General features: G+C 39.7%; 1 protein-coding gene across 4 annotated transcripts in view; it reads left to right on the forward strand.

Moving 5' to 3' along the window:
• Positions 1 to 21,023, forward strand: part of RELN (reelin) — a 272,014-nt gene that overhangs the window by 97,291 nt on the left and 153,700 nt on the right. For 3 of the 4 annotated variants that reach the window (XM_071733981.1, XM_071733980.1, XM_071733983.1), the window contains exons 4-6: positions 9,827 to 9,897; positions 18,605 to 18,637; positions 19,834 to 19,912. In XM_071733981.1, coding sequence (XP_071590082.1) covers positions 9,827 to 9,897; positions 18,605 to 18,637; positions 19,834 to 19,912 — 183 coding nt within the window. Of the gene's footprint in view, positions 1 to 5,424; positions 5,501 to 9,826; positions 9,898 to 18,604; positions 18,638 to 19,833; positions 19,913 to 21,023 lie in introns of those variants that run through there. The other variant, XM_071733982.1, reaches the window with a different exon arrangement.

Genomic DNA, 21,023 nt, shown 5'->3' on the forward strand with positions numbered 1-21,023 from the left:
TGAAGTCTGCCTGTTCCCTCCCTGGGTGCCAGACAAGTAGTACTGCATAGTCTGTGCTGCTGTTTTTGCAGCATTGTTTCAGATGCTGTTCTCAGCTATATTATTTGTTTCTCAACTGATAATTCTATCTGTGTCATTTGCACACCTTTACCAGTTAGCAGTTCACTGTTATTCCTTCATCTGTCTGATGAGCCTTGCCTCAAGTCTTCAGACTCACAACCACATTGATCTCATCCGCAGGGGCGAGGTATCTTCTAGCTTACAGTAGGAGTTTTCATTGTAGTTTTTCAAGATTTTATTTATTCCCTGTGCAGAGCAGTGATTTTCTTTCCAGAGATCATGGGATATTTGATGACAATTCAAAATGGAGAAATGCCATTTAGAATAGGAAATACTTGTGGTACCTTTATGTGGCTTTCTTTAAAATCTTGTATCTGTAATGAATCCATCCATAACATCAGTGCTCAGATGTCTGGTAATTTTTACTTAGACTGCACGAGAGATTAATCTCAGGCATGGGATGTCAGTACTTCCCTTTCCTAGGGGACTCTCTCTGGAGCTTTGGATATTTTTGCCAAATGGAGTTCTCAGAACAACCAAGGCTTTTGCAAACCTGTCTGAGTTACCCTGACACTCCTGAATTTATCCTGAGCAGCTAATGGGAAACATCTCTTCCCTAGGTACAGGGATTTGTAATAAATTAAGTGGTGGATCTTCTACCCAGTGTTTCTTAGTAAGGAGGGGAAATTCAAAAGAACAAAACCATATTCTGTGTTTATCTAATGCAGTCTTAAAGAAAAGAAAAAAAAAAGGTTAAAAAGCTGTAACATTCTGAAAAGCCCATTAGAATATTAGTTTTGAGAAGAGATCCTCTTTTGTCATTAAGTGTTAGCTCAAGTTGCTGTTTTATTATTCAGCCATAAATTTCTTTGCTCTACAAATTACAGATGAATCTCCCTAATTTCTAGCACCCCTCTATTATGTACAACACCAGATGTGCAAGTCTCTGATGAATGCCTTCGGCTGGAATACTTGGTATTTGGGATTCTAGACATAGGAATTTGAGCTCTCAAGCAATATTTAATGTAATAAAGCAATAATTATTTTTGTGTGTATTTGAAAAGCTCACCTTCCTGTCTACATTACTGAACTGAAATCCCAATATGCTCCTTTTGATTGGAAATGTTTACTAGCAAATAAATGAAGAGTTCAAGTCCAGTTGTGTTTCACCCAATATTGCCATTTTTTGTTCATCTGGGAAATAGGGAATCCAGTGTAGGGACTGTGCTAAAAAAGTCTCAGAATATCAACAAGGTATTTTCCCATACAGATTCATTTTAGTTTAGTGCTCATTCTACCGAAGATCCTGAAAACAAATCTGTGCTCAGAGGAGAAATCAGTCAGTAACAAAGAACTGAGACCTGTGGTATCTACAATGTAAGTACTTACATTATTGCTTAGATTCTCATTTTGGTTTCTATCAAGGCTGTGTTTATAAATGTCTTCATTAAGACTTTAAGAGAACGGGTTTTAGAGATGTCCTTTTTAATAACAGACTTAGAGATTTATTATAAACACAGTATCAAAAGGAGATATTGTGGCAATGTAGCTTAATGAGTAATTTATTTCTGAGTGAGAGAAATTATGGACTGCTTCCTAGTGAAAAACATGGGTTCAAACTCATTATTGTTGGAACAGTATATTCTCTGGAAGGTTCCCATCCAAATGTGTTATTTATATCTGTATTAGTGACTTGCCAATTCAAGCCCAAATTCATGCAACAGTTGTTTTTTAAAAAAAATAATGTTAATAACCCTAGCAGTATTTTATTATGCAAAAACATTCACATAGGTCAGAAGTGCAAGTCTGGACATGCTCTGGCAAATGGCATAGCAAGGGTGTATTTGTGTAGCTAACCCTGCTTTGAGTAGGAGGTTGGGATGGGGATCTCCTGCAGTCCATTCCAACCTGGGTTTTCTTATGAACCTACAATCATCTCTGGGGTGTGAAGAGACATCAGAGTGGTCCATGGTCTCCTGGGCACATGCCCATGGCTCAGAAGCAGCTGAATTCTCCCATTTTGGTTCTGGCAGCAGGGGGAAGGTGCTCAAGGGAGGCCAGTGCCAGGACATTGGCAGCACTCTGCAAGGAGAGCACAAGGGCTTTGCCAGGCTGGAGGGCTGGACCTATTGTGGAAGGGCACAGAGAGGGGATTGTTCTCATCTCTCATTTGATCTCTGAGTCTGAGGTGTGAGACAGTTGAATAAAGATTTAGATACTTTGGATCTCTGAGTGTCTCTTAATCGAGACCTTAGGACACTACTCAAATGGGCCTCTCTGAAGCAAACACGTTTGTTGAAGAAGCAGCTCACTCTGCTGTAAGCAAAGGATCTGTGAAGCCAGCTTTCCTGCACTTATGGACAGTAAGTCCCAGAGCAGCCACACCACAGGACTCCCAAGTGCCCACAGGCTGCATCTCAGCCTCACCCCCCCAGGGTCCCCAGGAATCCTCCCTCCTTTCCCCAGTACATCCAGCTCCTGTTATTGATGCCAGACCTTCTCACTGAAGTCTCTCTAGTTTTTGCTGTGTACCTGATGTCATTCCACCTGCTTCTTTTGGCTGGAGTTCTGCAATACTTAACAAATTTGTCATTTTTTCAATGTCTGATGGAATTAATTATTCTCTTAAGGCAGTATTTCATCTGCCTATTTCTGTTTGTGAGCTGATATGGTCTTAAGGGGTATGTTTTCTTACAACACATAAATCCAGTTGAAAATTGCAAGCCGTGCAGGAGAAATAACTGTCCTTGGTATGATTAGTGACCCTGCACTTTTTCCAAGAGGTTCACCATATTCCCAGCATGCAGGAGGCAAGTGAGAATACGGAGAGAATAACAGTTTTTCAATAATAACTATAGCAGGTTCTTCCTTAATTATATTTTTATCAATCTGTGAAAGGTTTGTGTACTTCACTGGCTTTGCAGTCCTCTAAAAACATTTAGGAAAATGGGATGAATGCAAAGAAACATTAGCTGAGGAGTGTAATATTTTAGTGTTCTGTGAAGCCTTAGAAAAGGAAACCTGTCCCTTGTGCTCTGGGTTGCAGCTTGTGGACATTTTCATTCTGATGGAACATTTTCTAGCTTTAGACTGAAAAATGTTTTCTCCTTCCCTTTTAAGCTGCTTTGCACACTGCAGAAGCAACAGTGGCATCTCTGCAATTAATATTTAAATGAGTGGGTTTAAAGTGGGTTAATTCAGCTATAGGAGTATTTCACTGTAAGGGTTGTAAAGCAAGTACAGGGGATGATGTTCCAGATTCTCTATATGGTTCAGCTCCATATGCTGTCCACAGCTCAGTCCACAGCTGGTGCAACGTCCTTTGGGAAGGGTGGGCAGCTGATATTCAATATTCTGAAATCACATAAACCCCCTGTCACTTCTGGTGGCAATTGTGAGGTACACAGCCATAACCTCACAGGTAGGGAGAATTGGTATCACAGTATTTATGTGAAGTGTTGGACATGATGAACTGGTTAGTTCTTTTGTGCTGTGATGAAAACCAGGGGACTGCAGGATAATGCAGACTGGAAGGGACCTCAGAAGGTGCCTAGTGCAAGACCCTGCTCAAAGCAGGGTCAGACCAGATAGCTTAGGGTTTTAATCCAGTTGCGTCTTAAAAATCAGCAGCAAAGGAGAGGAACTGCACAACTTTCAGGTCTCTCCCTCCTTCTATGCTAAATGAGCCCAGGTCCCTCAGCCTTTCCTTGCAGGGCAGATGCTCCAGCCCACACCATCTTGGTGGCCTCTGCTGGACTCACCCCAGTTGATCTGCACTGCCAAATTTAGTTAGTACAGATTGTTAAAAGGAACATACTCATTGTAAAGGATATAGAAAATAACTATGTGCAGAGTGTCCATGAACTTACTACCTCTATGTTTCTTTAGAGATGTCAAGTACTTTTAAATCCACAGGATCAGCAGCCACCAGTGCTCTGTGCATTGTCCCTGTTGGCCCTGACACTGGCACCATCTCCCAGTCAGGTTCAGTAAGTTGGCCTTGGCTGCTCTTGAAGAAATTGTCACTGAAGGTTTCAGCCATGGTAGGAGACAGGCTGAAATGCAGACCTGCCCAGCCTCACCTCCTGCCACACACAGTAAATGGTGATCAAACCACTTCTGCACAGCACAGCAAGAAAATGTCTTGTATTCCCACCAAGAATAGCTGGATGCAAACACCCTGTGTACTTAGTAATCTCCAGAAGGCCTATTCTCTACCTAGCTTTTGAAGTCGTTTTATTCGGTGATTAATTAGGTGGTGTTGGGGTAGATATTTTTTTAAAAAGGCAACTGTTAGGACAACCTACAGGCAGAGATGGTCATATAGATTTAACAATACATTAAAAAGCAAACTATTTATTTGCATAGAGGGCAAATATCTACACAGGCCTCTGGGCAGTGCTGCTGTGCATCCTTTCCACAGGAAGCTGGGAGAGCCAGGCAGCAGAGGCAGCACCAGCAGTGTTCATGCAGTCTCGGACCCACACACCACCTGCCTGTTCAATCTTCAAAACGCAACCTGTTAACAGAAGTGTGTTAGCAATGCATGTGAAGCCCACGTGAAACACAAGGTACTTCAACATAACATCACAACAGTTATCACTGGGGATGCCTTGTTCTGTTTGCAGTTCCAGTCCAGGCCAGTCTGATGCCCTGCAGCAGCAGAGGGAGCGCAGTGGGTGCTGTTGGTGGATCAGACCCGATCTCGGGGAGACAGCACCGTGGGGCTTGGAAAAACAGACTTTGCTTCAGGTAGTCACTCACTAGTTTCTCTGGACCTGGTTCTGGATTTCACAAATGTCGTAAATTTCCCTTGATTTTCTCCAGTGGCAGCAGTCACAAAGCACTGCAGACACGCAATGCAGTTGCTTGCAGCCGGCACAGGGTTAAATTCTGCTGGTGCAGTGTCACGGTCCAGCAGGCTGGGCAGACCGAAAACCAGAGGACACAACTCTTTGCTATTATGCCCCGCACGCCTCCCAAGGGAAAATAAAAGGGATATAAGGACGAGAGACTTAAAAGTTGAAAATTAAAACTGAAACAGGTTTACTAGAACAGGAAAACGGCAGTAACACCTGGGATAAGGAACAAATATGTAAATACATATATACAGCCGGGTCAGGATGCTGGCAGGGATAGGTGCCTGAGAGCTCCTTGCGGCAGGGCCGACTCAGGAGAGGGCTCCACGGCTCTTCCCAGCACCCGATGGATGTGGATTCTGGAGAGCGGGTGGCGATCTGGGGGTAAAGGAGCGCAAGGGAACAGCAGCTCAGCAAGGAGCGGGAGGAAAGAGAGGAGAGGGTGCCGGCAAGAAATGGGAGGGAAGAGCCCCCTCTGTGCTCCACCCGTCTCGGATCCCTCAAGGTCCTGAAGGCCATCTCTTTAATTACTCGAACTGGTATCAAGAATTATCCTGGTCCACCCAAACTATGACGTGCGGGTAAAAAATTAACGTTGGTTTTCCTTGGTCCCGTTAAAAACCTTTTTGGGGTGTTCATGAAATGAGGTATTTTACTGTAGGAAACCCCCTAGCCCTCTCCCAAAGGAATTTGTCCCAGTGCCCTCCCTCTCCCAAGGAGAGGAGATGCCAAGCACAGTCCCAGGCCTGTGAACGCCAGAGCATGAACAAGTGGTGACAGCCCCAGAGAAAGGCATGGGACAGGCACTGCTCCCGGGAGACAGCTCAGTGTGCTACATTGGATCAGCAGGAGGCTGGAGGGACACCTCTTATCTACAGAGCCATGAATGTGTGCATTGTCTCTGGATTTCTTTCTCCCAAATCACTTGGAATGATTTGTGTCATTGCACAGGGGACAAATTGTTATTACTTAGGTTCTGTTCAGTGGAGCTGGCAGCACTGCACCTGAATAATGTGTTTTTAAGCTTGTTAGTGCTTGAGCAGGGTGGTTCTTCAAGGCCTCTTTCACAGGTGATGTGGATTGTATGTAGTTCAAGCAGAGAATCATCGTCACGTTTCTTTTTTTTTTTTTTTTTGCTTTCCAGTGACAGACAGTCTAAAAGTCTTTACTGGCACCTGATTTCAACTTGAATAGTTGAGATTTAGAAAGGGAAATTCTTTATGGAATTGCTGTAATTGAAGCATGGGTTTAGTAATGCCTTGAACTGATAGTGAGCCTTGACACCTGATACAGCCTTCTTCAGACCTCCTTCTTCCTCTGTCAGCACTTCAGCTCCTCTTGCCACTTTTAAAAAGCACTTTCCCCTTTCTGTTCCATAGCCCCAAGCAGACAAATACATCTAAGTTAATGGAACTGTGAAGTTAATATAAAGAGGAACCTTATTACCTCTTAGGTTGTTTTTCTTTCTAAGCTCTCACTTAACATGTCAGGATGTTCCTGTTCTCTCCCATTTGTCTATTACTTTTCACCCCTTTGGAAAGATTGATTCTTAGCAAGGAATTACTTCTGGGGACACATGGAGCATGCATCTTGCCTTTTGGCTGACTGGCAGGTTGGATTTGATTAGTTACTTGCCCTTTAGCTGGAAATAAATAGCATGCAATGACAGAGGGGTCTGTAGGCTGGTGTAACACCAATTAATAGTAAGAGACTTTCATTTAAGCAATATTTAACTACAGCAAAGACTGCTCAGAAACTTCTCAAAAGTATCACAAATGCCATTTAATGATGTGTATGTCAAGAAAGTAAACCCCCATAATTAATTGTTGATTTTCTTTCTCTTGTAGAGGCTTTTTCAGTCATTCCCACTATTATTTGTGCTATGATTACTGTAAACATTATGTAGTTTTGGGACTTGAGTGTCAATGTTTTGGGGTATGTTACATATATTTAAAAGAGAAAAATCCACATGTATGATACTTTGCCATTAATCTCACCTGTCAGATAGGAACATCACCAATAAAGAAAGTTCAATACAGAAAAGCTACGTTTTGCACTTCTTTCTAAAAGTAGCTTAGTTGATGCATAATTGTGCTGCATTATTGTCATTTGCTCCATGAATAAAGCATAAATACAGAGAAAAACGAGCAGATAATACTGGGAAACTGTCAGAAGCAATACCCTTAATAAGTCTCTGAAGCTGGTGCAGGTGCAGAACTCATGCATATGCCCCTTGCAGAAGTTAATGTGAGCATATGCTGCAGGCAGCGGTGCCCTCCCTGCACGGCACGGCTGTCCCCAGGGTGCAGAGCGCTCCTGCTATGGAGCAGCAATAATTGGCTCCTCGTCTGCATTATCAAGCAAGGGACAATAGACACAGAAAGATGCAGATCATTCAGCTAGCTGCTGGCTCTCTCCCCAAATCCTCTTTTTCTCACCCGCATGCAGAGATCAAGTAAACAGTACACAGTTCGGTGTTACCGGCATTATTCGGTGTTTGCTTGAATTCCGACACATCCTGGCGCTCCCCTCTGCATGTGGTCTGTGTTTGCCCCTGTCTGCCTCATAAAGGAATTTTGTGGTTGCTGTCGTTGCTGCCTGCATCCTGAATTGTATCCGGGGCTGTTGCATAAACAGCGTTTCTGAAGTCTCAGGCCACTGCTAATCTAAGTTTTCTTTCTCACTGACTACAAAGCCCTCACTTCCACTCTGCCAGCTTGGGATAGAAATGTTGTACAAAAAAAAAACCTTTTGAGCCTTGCATGTGGCATTTCATTGTATGTGCCTGGGAGCAGCAAGAGCCAGAGGTTTTTGCTCAAAACATGGAATTCCCACAATGAAACATTTGCAAAACATGTTTGTTCATGCTGGGTTGGACCCAAAGCTGTCTGTGGGATGCTCTGCCATTTCATCTGCTAGAGGAAATCACCAACTCTGGTCCTTTTAATGAAGCCTGGGCATGTGTTTGATTTTGGAGATTGTTTGGTCCCCTTCTGCCTGTATGTTTCCTCCTCTGAGGACATTTGCAGAAATGTATGGTTATCACAGTTTCTTGCTTATTCATCACGAAAGAGATTTAAGAAATATTTTAGTTTATGAGTTCAAATAAGACTTGATGTCTCCGCCTTTCTTTTAGTGCCAGGGAAATATTTTTATTTTATTTTATTTTGTTTTATTTTACTCTGTACTCAGTATGGTCTCAGGTAGTGACAGCAGAGGAAGAAGTGCTAATGAAGAGCCACATACATCCAGCTGTATTTTGCAGAAGTGTTCGAAATCCTATGGTGTTTCCATGGTGCACATGGTAGGAATTGCAACCAGAACCTCACATCAGTGATGGCATCCCAGGGTTGTTGCCAGAATAGTGTTATGTAATGCTATATTTAAAGCTTTGCTCCAGCCTTACATGTTCCTCTGGTAAAGCAGACAGTAAAATGAGTATAGCTGTCCTTAGGTGGCCATGGTTTTGCATTTCTGGGCACACACATTGGTTTAAATGGAGCTTTTCCAAGTGAGCTAGAAGCAAATTAGATCCCAGAGAAGTTTTCATTTACTCCTAATTCTGCTTTGACAGTCTGCTAGTGGGTTTTACCTTTAAGTTCCACCATACATGAAAAACTTAATAGTAGAAATATTACTTCTGTTGTTCTTCCTCATCAGTATAACTAGCCTAGAAGCTAAGAAAAAAAAAAAGCATATTTTGATTTTTCTTATTGGACCATTACTTTATTCTCCTTCCTGATATTTTCATAAGCAAGCAAGGCATGATCCATCTGAGAGCACACAGCTGGCTGGAAAATCATTTGGATCTATCTTGAGCCCATTAATGTTAATTATTTTCATTACTGACTCAGAGAAAGGATAACACATATGAAGAGTGTGTATGAGTTTTAGGCAGATGTTATAAGAACTTTGGCTGCAAGAATTCAGACTTCAAAGGCAACGTGGGCAAATACTGACAAGTTTTGAAATCTCCAACAGAAAATTGAAGTTGTGAAGTACTACTACACTTAGGAAAGAGGGATGAAATGTGCAGTTAGTAGTAAAGAATAACTAGCACTGTTAGGGTGAAGCTCTGTAAGAGAAAAACAAATCAAATTGCATTGCATCTCTATTTGATTATGAGAAAACAAAATGACAGTTCTTTCTCCATTGTACATTAGCTGGTCTGTTAATGTATGACTTCCCTAAAAATGGAGAAAGGGACAGGCTGAAACCAGAGGAGAATAAGCAAGCAGTACATTGTTCAGAAAGTGAATGCTTAGGGGACAGGCAATGTGAAGGCACCAGACTTCTTACTTTGCGGACAGAAAAGAGAAAGAATTAGGAGGTTTTTCCCACCCCCTCCTTCCCCCCTGGATCATCATTCTCTGGATAATGATGTAGGATATGTCCATCCTTAGAGATGTTTGACACAGGTATGGGGCAGGGAGTACATCTCTCCCATAAATATATAATAAAAGAGGATTTCTGAACACCCTGTCAAGTTCTACGTTTCTATAAATAGCATATGTAGCATATAGTATGGCCATTGCTATTGCCTATGGGATCGTGTGACTATTAATTTCATAGGGCAGCAGCTGTGTAACAATTTCTTCTGTCCTGCACTGAGACAGGGATGCTTTCTCAGACAGAGTGGTGTGCTCAGCTTTGTGATATGATTACTTTTACACATGTCCTTCATTGAATCCCTATCGGTGCCAGTGCTTTTTGTTGCAAACTTGGCCATTTTGGTTTAGCAACTTTTCTTTTGCTATGCTCAGAAACAATGCCTACAAATTCTGTGACTTAAATGCATGCAGAAAGAATAACACAAGAAGAAAACAAAATGGCACTTCTGATTTGATTAGTCATGCATATGTATAAGTGTACTATAGCATTGATTGGTTTATTTTTTATGTTCACAGGGCTACAGCTACTCATAGGGGCCAAGTTATATTCAAGGATGCCTTAGCTCAACAGCTGTGTGAACAGGGAGGTAAGAGCCACCATCAAAAATATCTGGCAAACATGGTTTTCCATTGTATGTGCATGCCAATGTTACTCATCATGAAAGCTGTTTCATAAAAAATTTAGGATCTTCTTTATTCTTCAAACTGATACCTTCTTTGGCTTCACACTTTCCATCAGTGACCTGGATACCACCTTGGTCCTCTCTGCTAAACACTGGGGAATATACAAAATTAAAATTATATCCTATTGTGTTATACACTTGCCTGAAATCAGCCTGTAACATCAAACATTTGCTTTTTATCAAAACCACAAGCTCAATTTTAACTCTGTCTTAACTATAGGTAAAAAGTACAATATGCTTGCAGCAAAAGCTTTGTTTACCATGCAGCTCACATGCATTATTCTGAAGAATCTGCCTCCCCATTTTGTAAAAGCAGACTGTCATATTTTTGCCTCTTACCTATAACATTTGATCATTCTTATAGCTAAACAAAATGTTTAACTTACACAAACTGTAAAAATCTAATTTTTTCACACCTAATCAGATATATATATATATATTCTTTTGATGAATAACTTAAAAATAAATGCTCGGTTGTGAGCTGTTTTTTGAAGAGAACCTTCATCATTAAAACAGCAGGAAAGTGAGAGGGTGTCTGTCCCTTTTGGTGCAGGACAGAAAGGAATTTTCTCTGCAAAATTCCAGTGATACTTCCCTGTGAAAAGATACAGTGAAATGTGGGCCAACCAGTATAAAATAATTTTTTTTAAATCAGAAATGTGTTGTCCCAATTATTAAATATTAAATATTGCCCCAAATAATTTTTTTTCCTTTTTTTTTTTTTTTTTTTCCTGTGAGTTTGGGAATGTCTGTACAATGGGTTTTGCAATAAGAAGCTGACATTTTGTAAGAAGCATGTACTAAGTTATTCATATAAGGTATGAATAGTGCCTCTGATATTAAGGGAAAAGTATTTCAATTTTCATTTTCAGTATTTTAATATTTCAGTTGTAGGAAGCAGAAAGGGAGATTGAGAGAGGTGACTGAAGATGTCAGCTAACAAGCTGGGAAGCTAGAATTAATTAGAAAAATGTAACACAGGTGCTGGCAATCAGAAGAGAGTGTTAAAATGAAAATTAAAAGGAAAAACATCTGTAAAAACTCCAAAAGTGCATTTTTTTTATTCAGAACAGGAGGTACCCCTATAGTGTAGGTAGTGTTTTAGTGATGAGTACAGGGGAGTTTGGGAACAGAAGTGTTGGCAGAATCACCATGTTGGATGTGCTGAGGAGGGTGTGAGGGTATCTGACACAGGGTACTTGCTGATTGGACTGAAGTTGGGAGTGGAAAAATTAATATTCAGAGTCATCAGCATAAAGTGATTAAAAACCTTACAAGCAGATGAAATTGACTTAGCTGCACAGTGAGAGCACCACAGCCAAAGGCAGTTTGTGGTGGCCAGAACAGGTGAGGAAAGGAGAAGGATACAGAAGAAGACATATTTTTGGTATAGTGACAGAGAGCCAGGGAGCTGGCAGTCACCAAGATGATGGAGGTTATGTGCACTGGAAGGAAGTGTCTGAATATCAGTGTTGGAACGGGAAGCATGAGCAAGAAGAATATTGGCAAAGCAACAAGATTTCTCCCTGCTAGAAGAAAATACCCTGATAAGCAGAGACTAGTGAGTAGAAATCCATCCATACAGGCTTTGACTGTCCTTTCTACAGACTGCTATACTAGGAGATGTTAGTAGGAGAGCAAGCAGTAGAAACTGTCATTCTTTCACCCTTTTCTGCTTCACATTTATTGAATTTTGGGGCACAACCTAACCCAAATGGAGATTTTAGCAGTACTTGTGTTGGTTAGAACAATAGTTATTATGGTTCTCTGTGCTGTCCCAGAATTCACAGCGATGTTGCAGGACAAGGAAGAAGTGAGATTTGTGTATTTGTTGTCTGTAGAGAATGAGAGATGCTAAGATGTGCCACCCCTGGACCTTCACTGGCTGTTGCCTCCTCATCCATCCTGGCTGCTGACAGTGACCTCCTGCACCACTGCCCTGCAAGGGCCATACAGCTTCCCCACCTTGTCATAGCCTCCCAAATCCCCATGACTTCAGTGTTTCCTGTGATTTTTTTCAGCAGTTCTCTTTGATTTGTACACAGTAACTTCACAGACTTTCTGAATTTGCCTTCTCCAAAATATTTAATGTCATTGCAGTAAAGCTGCAAGCATCAGATTTGACTTAGTGAAGGATAACCCAGAGATAGTGGTCTATGAGCAGTTCATAGTGTACAACAGCCATGTAATTACCCATCATATTTCCCTATAATAATGATGTGCAATGTTCTCAGAGGTTCTCTTGGCCCTTCTCAAAGATTTTTCTCCTCGCCAAGGCTTCTCTCCCCTTAGTTTCCCAACTTGGCCACAGTTTTCCTGATCCAGCCAGTCAACCACCCAGCTACTACCCATTGCCTTTCCTCCTGTCCATTCCAGCACCACACTCTTCTCTGCCCTTTGTTCTTATTTCTTCAGCAGACAGAATGCATTAGTCCCCTTAAGCAGTGTGTGCTAGTATAACTCTTACAAAATCAGGAATGATTGTCCTGTTTAAATAAAAGGTACTTTCTTTGAAGAAAGCTTTCCTTCCTTTATTCCGTTAAAATAATCACAGTTTTGTCAATACTATTAATGCAAACCAATAATTATTTCAGAAAGAATTAGCTAATTTAGTTGTAAATATAATATTAAGATATGTGCAAAACAGTAAGGTAGATTGATTTAAATTAGATTTTATGATCTGTTTCTGGCCCTAACCTTTACTATACTGAAAGGCAGTAGTGAATGTGACATATGGAGTAAAAATAAAACTACAGGGTAGCTTCATAGTTTTATTACAGCTGATCTTTTTAATAAGTATGTTCCCTGGAGATCATACCAGACTTTATAATAACTAGTGCAAAGGATGTACATGAAGCAAGGAATCTCAGAGATCACGTTCACTGTGGCTGTCCACCCTCACATCTGCTTTGGTAAATCCTAATAGAGTTAATGGGATTTGTGCAGGGAAAAGGAAATCATAGTTCTTATTTTTAAGTGAATTAGAGGGTGATAAAGAGCAGTGTAAGGGATGGCAAAGCCAAAAAAGTAGCCCTATACATAATGTAAATGGAAAAAGCAATGACACCATATGAAAAGACACCAGGTAAAGTAAAATAATTGCTTGAAAAGCTGTGCATTCAGCATATATTAAATGCTGGAGGAGGCTGGAGAGAGCTTTGAGAAGTGATGCATGCTTTAAAGTTTATCATAATTTCATGGGATCTTGAAGAAAGGAGAAAAATTATCAGACAAAAGAGTTAATCCAGACAAATAGGCAAGAAAAGAAACAAAAAAACCACCCAAAATCTTATAAATGCTTCTAAGAACAAATAAGAATGTTAATGACTGATTATACTTTTGTCACTTGTAATAGCTATAATTAATAGTTTATTTAACTTGTTAACCTAATAGCAGAATTATTGGGAAAATAAGGAAACTTCTCATTGTGCAGATTGATGCCTGTTTATTCCTGTACTGAATAGAACAAAAATCATGCATTAATAAACAGCATAATTAAAATGGAGTTGGCAGAATATCAGACCTGCTGCATTGCACTGTAGATAGTGTTCAGGTCTGTGTGATACAGGGATGCTCCTGGGAGGAACAGAGTGCAGGGATGGGGGCAGAGAGCACTCTGCTCACGCAGCCCCTCCTGCCTTTACTGCACCATGTAGGGTGCTAAGGAAACCATTTCCCTGTTTCACTCTGTAACTTTGGGCCAATAGTACAATAGTTTGGAATAAGGAGCATACTGGGAAATTTGTAAGTGTGTAATTTAGTTCCAGCTGACCAGAAGAGAGTCTCAGAGCAGTGAAAGCTATGAGACAGAAAAGATGAAGGATGTTGTTTTCTCTCCTAGTGCAAAATCATTCCTTGCAGCATAGTTTCCAGAAGTTGATTTACTCTCACACTTAGTGCCACAAATTACAAGACCAGGTTTCCCTTTTAAGAAACCACTCCACAGTCTGACAGATGTCTCCGCATGAAAGTAAATCCTGAGAACTGGCCAAGATTCTCTTTCATTTCATAGTTTCTGACTGAATGTTTGTGGAAAACCTTTTAGGTATGTTTTGTACCTTGTAAATATGGATTTAAGAATACTCTCAAAAAAACCAAATGCAGAACAGATTGCAGGCTCTCAGGCTTGACCAGAGCAGTATTTTACAGAGCAGAAGGCTGTAGTTCAGACCTGACATGTTGTTTCTTGGCTTATGTGTCAGAAAGAATAATGCAGCCCTCAGGCAACACACTGACTCTCTCTAGGGAGATCTTCAGCCTGTATCATTCAATAGCAACTTCGTTTACCAGTACAGAGAAAGTATTGGCAGGAGTCTAAATAAAAGCATTAATTTCCTTTTTCATCTTCATCTGGCTGCTAATGACAAGGAGATTAGACTTCATAATCTGCAAAATAGAAGATACCTCTCTGCATTTGTCCTTTGTGATGAATCGATGAGCAACAGCTCCTGGCTGCTGCCTGCTGACCTCCAAGCACAGGAGTTATCTGAGAGCACTTAGGAACCTGTATTTCTGTAAATCATTTTTAGATTTTAAAAAAGCAGTTTAGAGTTCTGGCAGAAAAGGAGGAAAATTGCCTTTATATTGCAGTGTCATAAGAATATTTTCTTGCGCTGTATTTCTTACGTATCCCTGTACACAGGCTTGACCCCAAGAATCTATGGAATATGGGTATGAGTAGAACAAACTGATGTTGCTGGAGCCTATGTTCAGTTTGTATTATCTGAATGGAGACTGGTTTTGCTTAGCAGTTAACCATTATCACTTTTAATGATTTTGGTTCTTATTTTTCCACTCACATCAGTGCATCATTGCAACTCTTTTTTTTTTTTTTGCAGATAACATTCCCTTCCCATTTCCCTCCCTTCCAGTGTAACCAAAACAGGGCATATTTTTCTATTGGTTTAACTTTTCAGTAGCCTTACTTCATACACAGAAAATTCTAACCTTTTACTCCAAAAGGTGCCCTTCATTCTCCCTCATCTCATTGACACAGAGCCCCACAATGACCCCATTGACTTCTGAATTCCCCATTACTTTCATAAAATTTCTCACGCTTCCAGTTTGACTGTGGCCTTTCTCTCTCTGAAACACTTTGTATTGTGTACTTTCTTCTGTGCTTTTCCTTATCAAAGGAATTGCCTTGTCTACAAGGCAAGGACCCTACATTTACTTGTATTTTCTCATGTTGTATTTGCTCATGCCACTTAGATGCTAAAGTCTTGTATGTACCTGGGGTGCTAGTTAAAAAATCAAATAATAAATAAATTTATTTTACTTTTATAGAAAGAAATTATATTTTCATTCAAGTTAAGATGTATTTTGGAGCTGCACAAATACTGATTCTAAATTTAAGACTATCCAACCAAATGTCTGAGGAACAACTAAGAAAGTTAATTGTGGTTTAAAATATGAATTAAGATGGCCTTTTCCCCTCTCTAAGTCTGAAGTATTATGTGATTTTTTAAAATTGTGTTTTATATCTTTGCTTTGTATAGCTACTTTATGCTGTATCCTTTTTTTTAGCTTTGTTATGTTGTGCAAGGAAATTGCCTTTGATTTCAGCCACACTGTATGGCCTATTGTACAATCCATAGAGTTTTAAATAAGTAGGTCTATAAATTGATAAAAAAGGTAGATATCAAAGTATTTGAAAATTACTGCAGTTGTTTTTATGTGATATTCTAAATTTCTGTTAACTTAAGAATTCTAACTATAGCATTTAAAGATCACCACACAGCTGTCTTGTAATGAAATATAAAATGTCATACAGAAATTATGCATAGGGAGATTAAAATCTAGGTTTATCACTCACTAAATGGTACCTTCACAGTCTTATTATATTCACCTCTGGAATTTGAGTTACAAATTAGATGGAGGAATGCCTGAGGCAAAAATGCTTGGACTTCCAAGATCCTGCAGAGATTTGGGAAACATAGCCCCTCCTCAACATAAAGTCTGTATTTATAAGAACATCTTTTTGTCCAACATGGTTTCCTTATATCCAACTTCAGTATTTTAAATGAGTGATCAATAGCATTAGTGTGAATCTCCAAAAGTTAATTTCAGTCCATTAGTAACCAGTTTTGGTTTCCAATACGATGTGCATACAACTGAAGGGTTGATTTAGGAAAAATATCTCAGATCCCAATTTTTTATTCTTTAATCACATCAACAGCTAGCTGTATAAAAAAATAATGCTGAAGTCAAAGGACTTTGCAAGTTTAAAGATTCCCAGTTTGTGCTGTACCTGTGTCTTGTGACTGACTGCTAAAGAATCATTTGTGGTTGTGTGTATCCTGGGCTTGACTACCTTCCATGGAAAGCCTCTTCCAAAGAGTGTTGCCAAGTGACCTGTCCTTGAAAAAAACAGGCTTGTTTTTTATTTTCATTTTCAGATCTGAACTCTCTGATTGGAGAAGAATGTCTCTTTCTATTGAGTTACTCTCAAGGGCTAATGAAATTTTCTCAGTCCACTGCTGAGTCTGCCCATGAGGTGCAGACCATCCTCCTCATAGATGAGCATTAGCAGTGTCCCTCAGACACACCTGTCCTTGCTGTCCTGATCATCCTTTGGTAATGATCAGGAGCTAATAAAAAGGAATAACACACAGCATCAGAGATGTCTTATTTTATGCTTAACCTCTTACAACATTAGGAATAATTCAAATAAAGTACTTCTTTTCCTACAAGCATAATCCAGAACAGACTGCATTGCTCAGTCTGGGAAATAATTCAGTTGATCCAACTTAATCCATTTCTGCTGTGCAAAGAGTTTTTAAAGGTTTTCTAGAGAAATTTATACATGCCTCCATGGGGAGAAACACTGCCTGGGACTGCAAGGGAAAAATGCAGTCATTTCTTGTGTAGTACCCTCTGGTGCAGCCCAGAATTATCCTGGAGGCAGAGCCAAGCTTAACATGCAACTGGAGCTGTATTGCTCCAGATTTAGTGCCGTCTTGATGAGAAGTTTTGGCCACTGCTGTAGTCCTTGTTGGCATTTCTGCTGGGGAATACAAGCTGTCATGGATAAGTTTATTGTATAAAAAATTGGATCAACTTATCTGCATTAAAAAAAAGAGTTCATACTCCTGCATGTCTGTGATTTCTGTTGAGCATCAGATTCTCAAGAATGCCTTTGCTCTTTGCTGCAATAAACATCACAGTGGGTCAGTGGTTGTTTCAGCTTTGTCTCTCTCTCTATAGGATTATTGGATAGACTCAATTTTGTCAGTCTTGTAAACTGCAAGTCAGTAAAATCAAAGGTTACTGTCTAATCTAAATCCAGACTACTTTGTATCCTTGTTTGCAGAGAGCTCAGTTGCTTTTTGCTCAGTCTTCTTAATCACCAACTTCCCCATGCAATTTCATTACAGAATGTCATCACTTCACGCTAACCCAGTGTTTAAGGAGAAAGCAGGAAGAGGAAAACTAAATTCTTGAGATTTGTGTTGGACTTTCTATTCAAATTACTATCTGTGAGGGCTCTACACAGATTGCTGCATTCATTTTTATGTTTATTTTTAAATCTATTTTTAATTTGTCAGATGTTATGACAGAAATTGCTGTACTTCAGTAATTTTTGGGAAATATGCTGAAGAAATCAGGAGTACTGATACAATTTAGGTCAGTGCCCAGCACAGAACATAGAATCATCCAAAGAGTCCTGGCTTCAAAAACTCTTTTTTGTGTGTGTATGTGTGTGTTCTATTTACCAAAGAACAAAATGCAGCTGGAAATACAGCTGCGTGGTGGAGGTACTGAGAGGCAAACAAGGTAACTGCTCCCTGGGAGCTACTTACATGCACTCTCTTTGCCTCTATGCAGGACATGTAACTTATTTTGGATTTAAGATTGGGCAAGACTATGGATGTAGTAGCAACCATGGCCTTTTATATGCTTGTGCCCTTTCATCTACATTCTGTTTTCATTTGTGTAATGGTGCACGAGGACTCCTGTTGCAAAATGTTAGAAGACTACTTAAAAATGTTTCGTTATTTCATACACATGCTACCATGCACTGTGTCATTACAATATTCTAATGTTTCTTGGAGGCAAAGACCTATTGGGGATTTGGTTCAGCAAGGCATGTGAAAATGTGCTTTAAAACAAGTGGTTTGTGGAGTCAATCTGTTACTTGTTGCCCAAGGAATACGAGGGTCTATTTCTCTCAACAATATACCCAGTGAAATGTTGTCCAGTGCAATATAAATAGTCAAAGTGTGGCATTTTTGTCTCTCCTAGACTATTTCTTTTGTTCACCCCAGTTCCCACTCTCTTCATCAACCATTCAGTTACTGAATCTTAATCCAAATTGTTTCTTATATCTCATAATCATATAAGTGATCTTTCTTACCTTGGTGTACAGCTATTTCTGTCTTTTATTTGTTATTGATGCTTATTTTAATTAGAGAATATTTATTTTTTCATCTGTATAATATTTTTATACTTTCAGTGTGTATCACATTTTTCATAATTAAACTGTCGGGATAAGTTGACATAAGAAAACTTGTATTGTACAGTTTGTTTTATGCTGAATCGATTTTTAATGCTGCAATTAAGCCCTGATCATAGAAGATGTTTATGCATTGTTTGTCTTTGTTCTCTGCAGCTCCGACAGAAGCTCCCTTACATCCTCACCTAGGTAGGTGATTTGTCATTCTTAATACTAAGAATCACTAACTTCATTATAATAAACAATCCGTGAGGTCATATGAAATTAGCTCTGGGGAATTCAAATAAAAATGGAACTCCTATAAAATGAATTTAATTACGTCTTATTCTGATAGCTGGTTTTTTCCTTTCAATTTTCACTGCTGTTTATTTATTAGCTTTGAGCCCTTGTGGTGTATATATATATATATATATATATATATGTATATCATGCTGCAGAGCTTTTTTTCCTCACTATGTATTAAAACATCAGTTTGCATGAAGACCCATAATCTGCAGTGCTGGGGCACTGGGAGGAAGGTTTTGTTCCCATCCACCTCAGGGGTGCAGCCAGGAGCAGGGCACTGCTTCTCCTGCTCTGCAGGAAGGGCAGGGAGCACGCAGCAGAGCTCCAGCCCTGCATCCCTTCACCTGGGCATTGCAGGGTGATTAGCTGGGCATAGATTCTGGCATCCTTGCTCAGTTTTAATAGCAGGTTACAGTCACGTCATTCATTTAATTCAAGTTGAGAAAAGTCTCTTTAATTCAAATACAGCTGCTAAAAGTTTTTGAATTTTTTTTGTCATTGTACATAAATGGTACCACAAATCTAAAGGAAAGATGAAGTCCAATGCTTTCAGACCAATGGTTAGAAACATTTGATTAACATAACTCACAGTTTATATTCCCTCCATGAGTTGGCTTTTACTTCCAGATCCACTGACAGCAGCAGAGAAATTCCAATTAGCTCATGGATTTTTGCTTATGAGTTAGCAGAATGAACCCCCTGATCATTAGAAGAATAGGACACTCACTAGGACATTGCATCTCCCCTTGTGCCAGGGTTTCCTGTATCTGAATTCAGAGGGATTTTTTTCTGAATATTCAGAACAACAAACAATTTGGAACAAAAGTTCTAAAAGCGTTTCATATGTATCTGATGATAGCATCTTTTCCTGGCCATCACACTGGTGATAGATCGGGAGACTTAATTTTGTGTGGTACCCTGATCCAGAGTAAGCAAAAAAACCTGTAACCATGAAAACCCTGCTTTTTTTACTGGCATACTTTAAAACCACCATTTCCTCAATTTACAGTGCATTACTTTAGCTCTGCATAAGGCAACACTTCAAAAGCAGTTCATGTTTACACTGGGTTGTTTTCATACAGTGCTTTTTTTCTTTGCAGCCGAAATGCACAGTGACAGCATTATCCTACGAGATGACTTTGACTCTTACCAGCAGGAAGAATTGAATCCTACCATGTGGTGAGTTTCAGACTTCTGCTTGCATTTGTATGCATTTGAGCAAATTAAAACATATTTGGTTATTTCATGTTTGTATTCTATTAATTCTGGAATACTTCAGTTCACATGGTTGTAAGCTTACGCATGTCTTTGCTCCATGGGAATTTAAATATATTAGTTTATTAATTAATTGATTGATGAGTGACTAAGAAATTCTAAGCCCATTGAAGTGAGTTAAATTAATTAAATTCTCGTTGACTTCAAATTTTGGATCTAAAATAGAAAGAAGGAGCAGACCTGAGTTAAGTGAACATTTTTGCATGAAGTTTTTACCACCAGATAGTAAAGATTTCGGGTGAATCTTACCACAGTAAAAACTTAATCTAAACTGAAATCATATGTTTCCAAATAATTCAAAAGAAGAAAAAGATAACTGTATTTAAATATCTCAATATATTAATTTTCAGCTGCTTAAAATATTTATGGTTGATTTTATTACGTTTCTGTGTGTGTGTGTAATGAAAACTCTTTCAAAACTACTGTATTGTACTGGAAGGAGAACTCATCCCGTCCCAGATCTATAAAGCAGCACCCAGCTGGTAGGGTTTTTATTTGTGCAGTGGGATTCCCAAGCAGGGTTGTTCATACTGTCACACTCTACATGTGAAACATCAAGCACTGGTTTTTATCATTCTCTAGCCAGTAGATGCTGTCAGAGCATCTTGGAACTCCATGTGCCTGATATGGCAAGTACAATTTAGGACAAGTCAGGCAGAAGTTTGTTAACTCTGGTCGGACAGAGAACAGTTGGACAGCATCTCTCCCTCTGCTCCCTTGTTCTCTGCCAAGTGAGGTCAGAGATCCAGTCCACGTACTGTTTCAGAACACAGAGAAAGAGGTGAGGAAAACCACTCGTTTCAATGTTAATAAAGCCAGGTATCCATCCCAGGGAGGCAGGGACTCCTTAAGCTGATGCCAAAGTTCCAAGGACTCCAACAGTAGATAACAGGACACTGTGGAGAGGCTGCTGTTGGTGGAGCCTATAAGGGTGGGACACCCATAATTATCTTTGCTCAGAAGTGGAGAGTTGGAGATAGTTGCAGCCTGTCAGCTTTTAGCCAAAAGTAATGTT

Source organism: Heliangelus exortis, chromosome 1, assembly GCF_036169615.1.
Source record: "Heliangelus exortis chromosome 1, bHelExo1.hap1, whole genome shotgun sequence".
Taxonomy (NCBI): Eukaryota; Metazoa; Chordata; class Aves; order Apodiformes; family Trochilidae; genus Heliangelus; species Heliangelus exortis.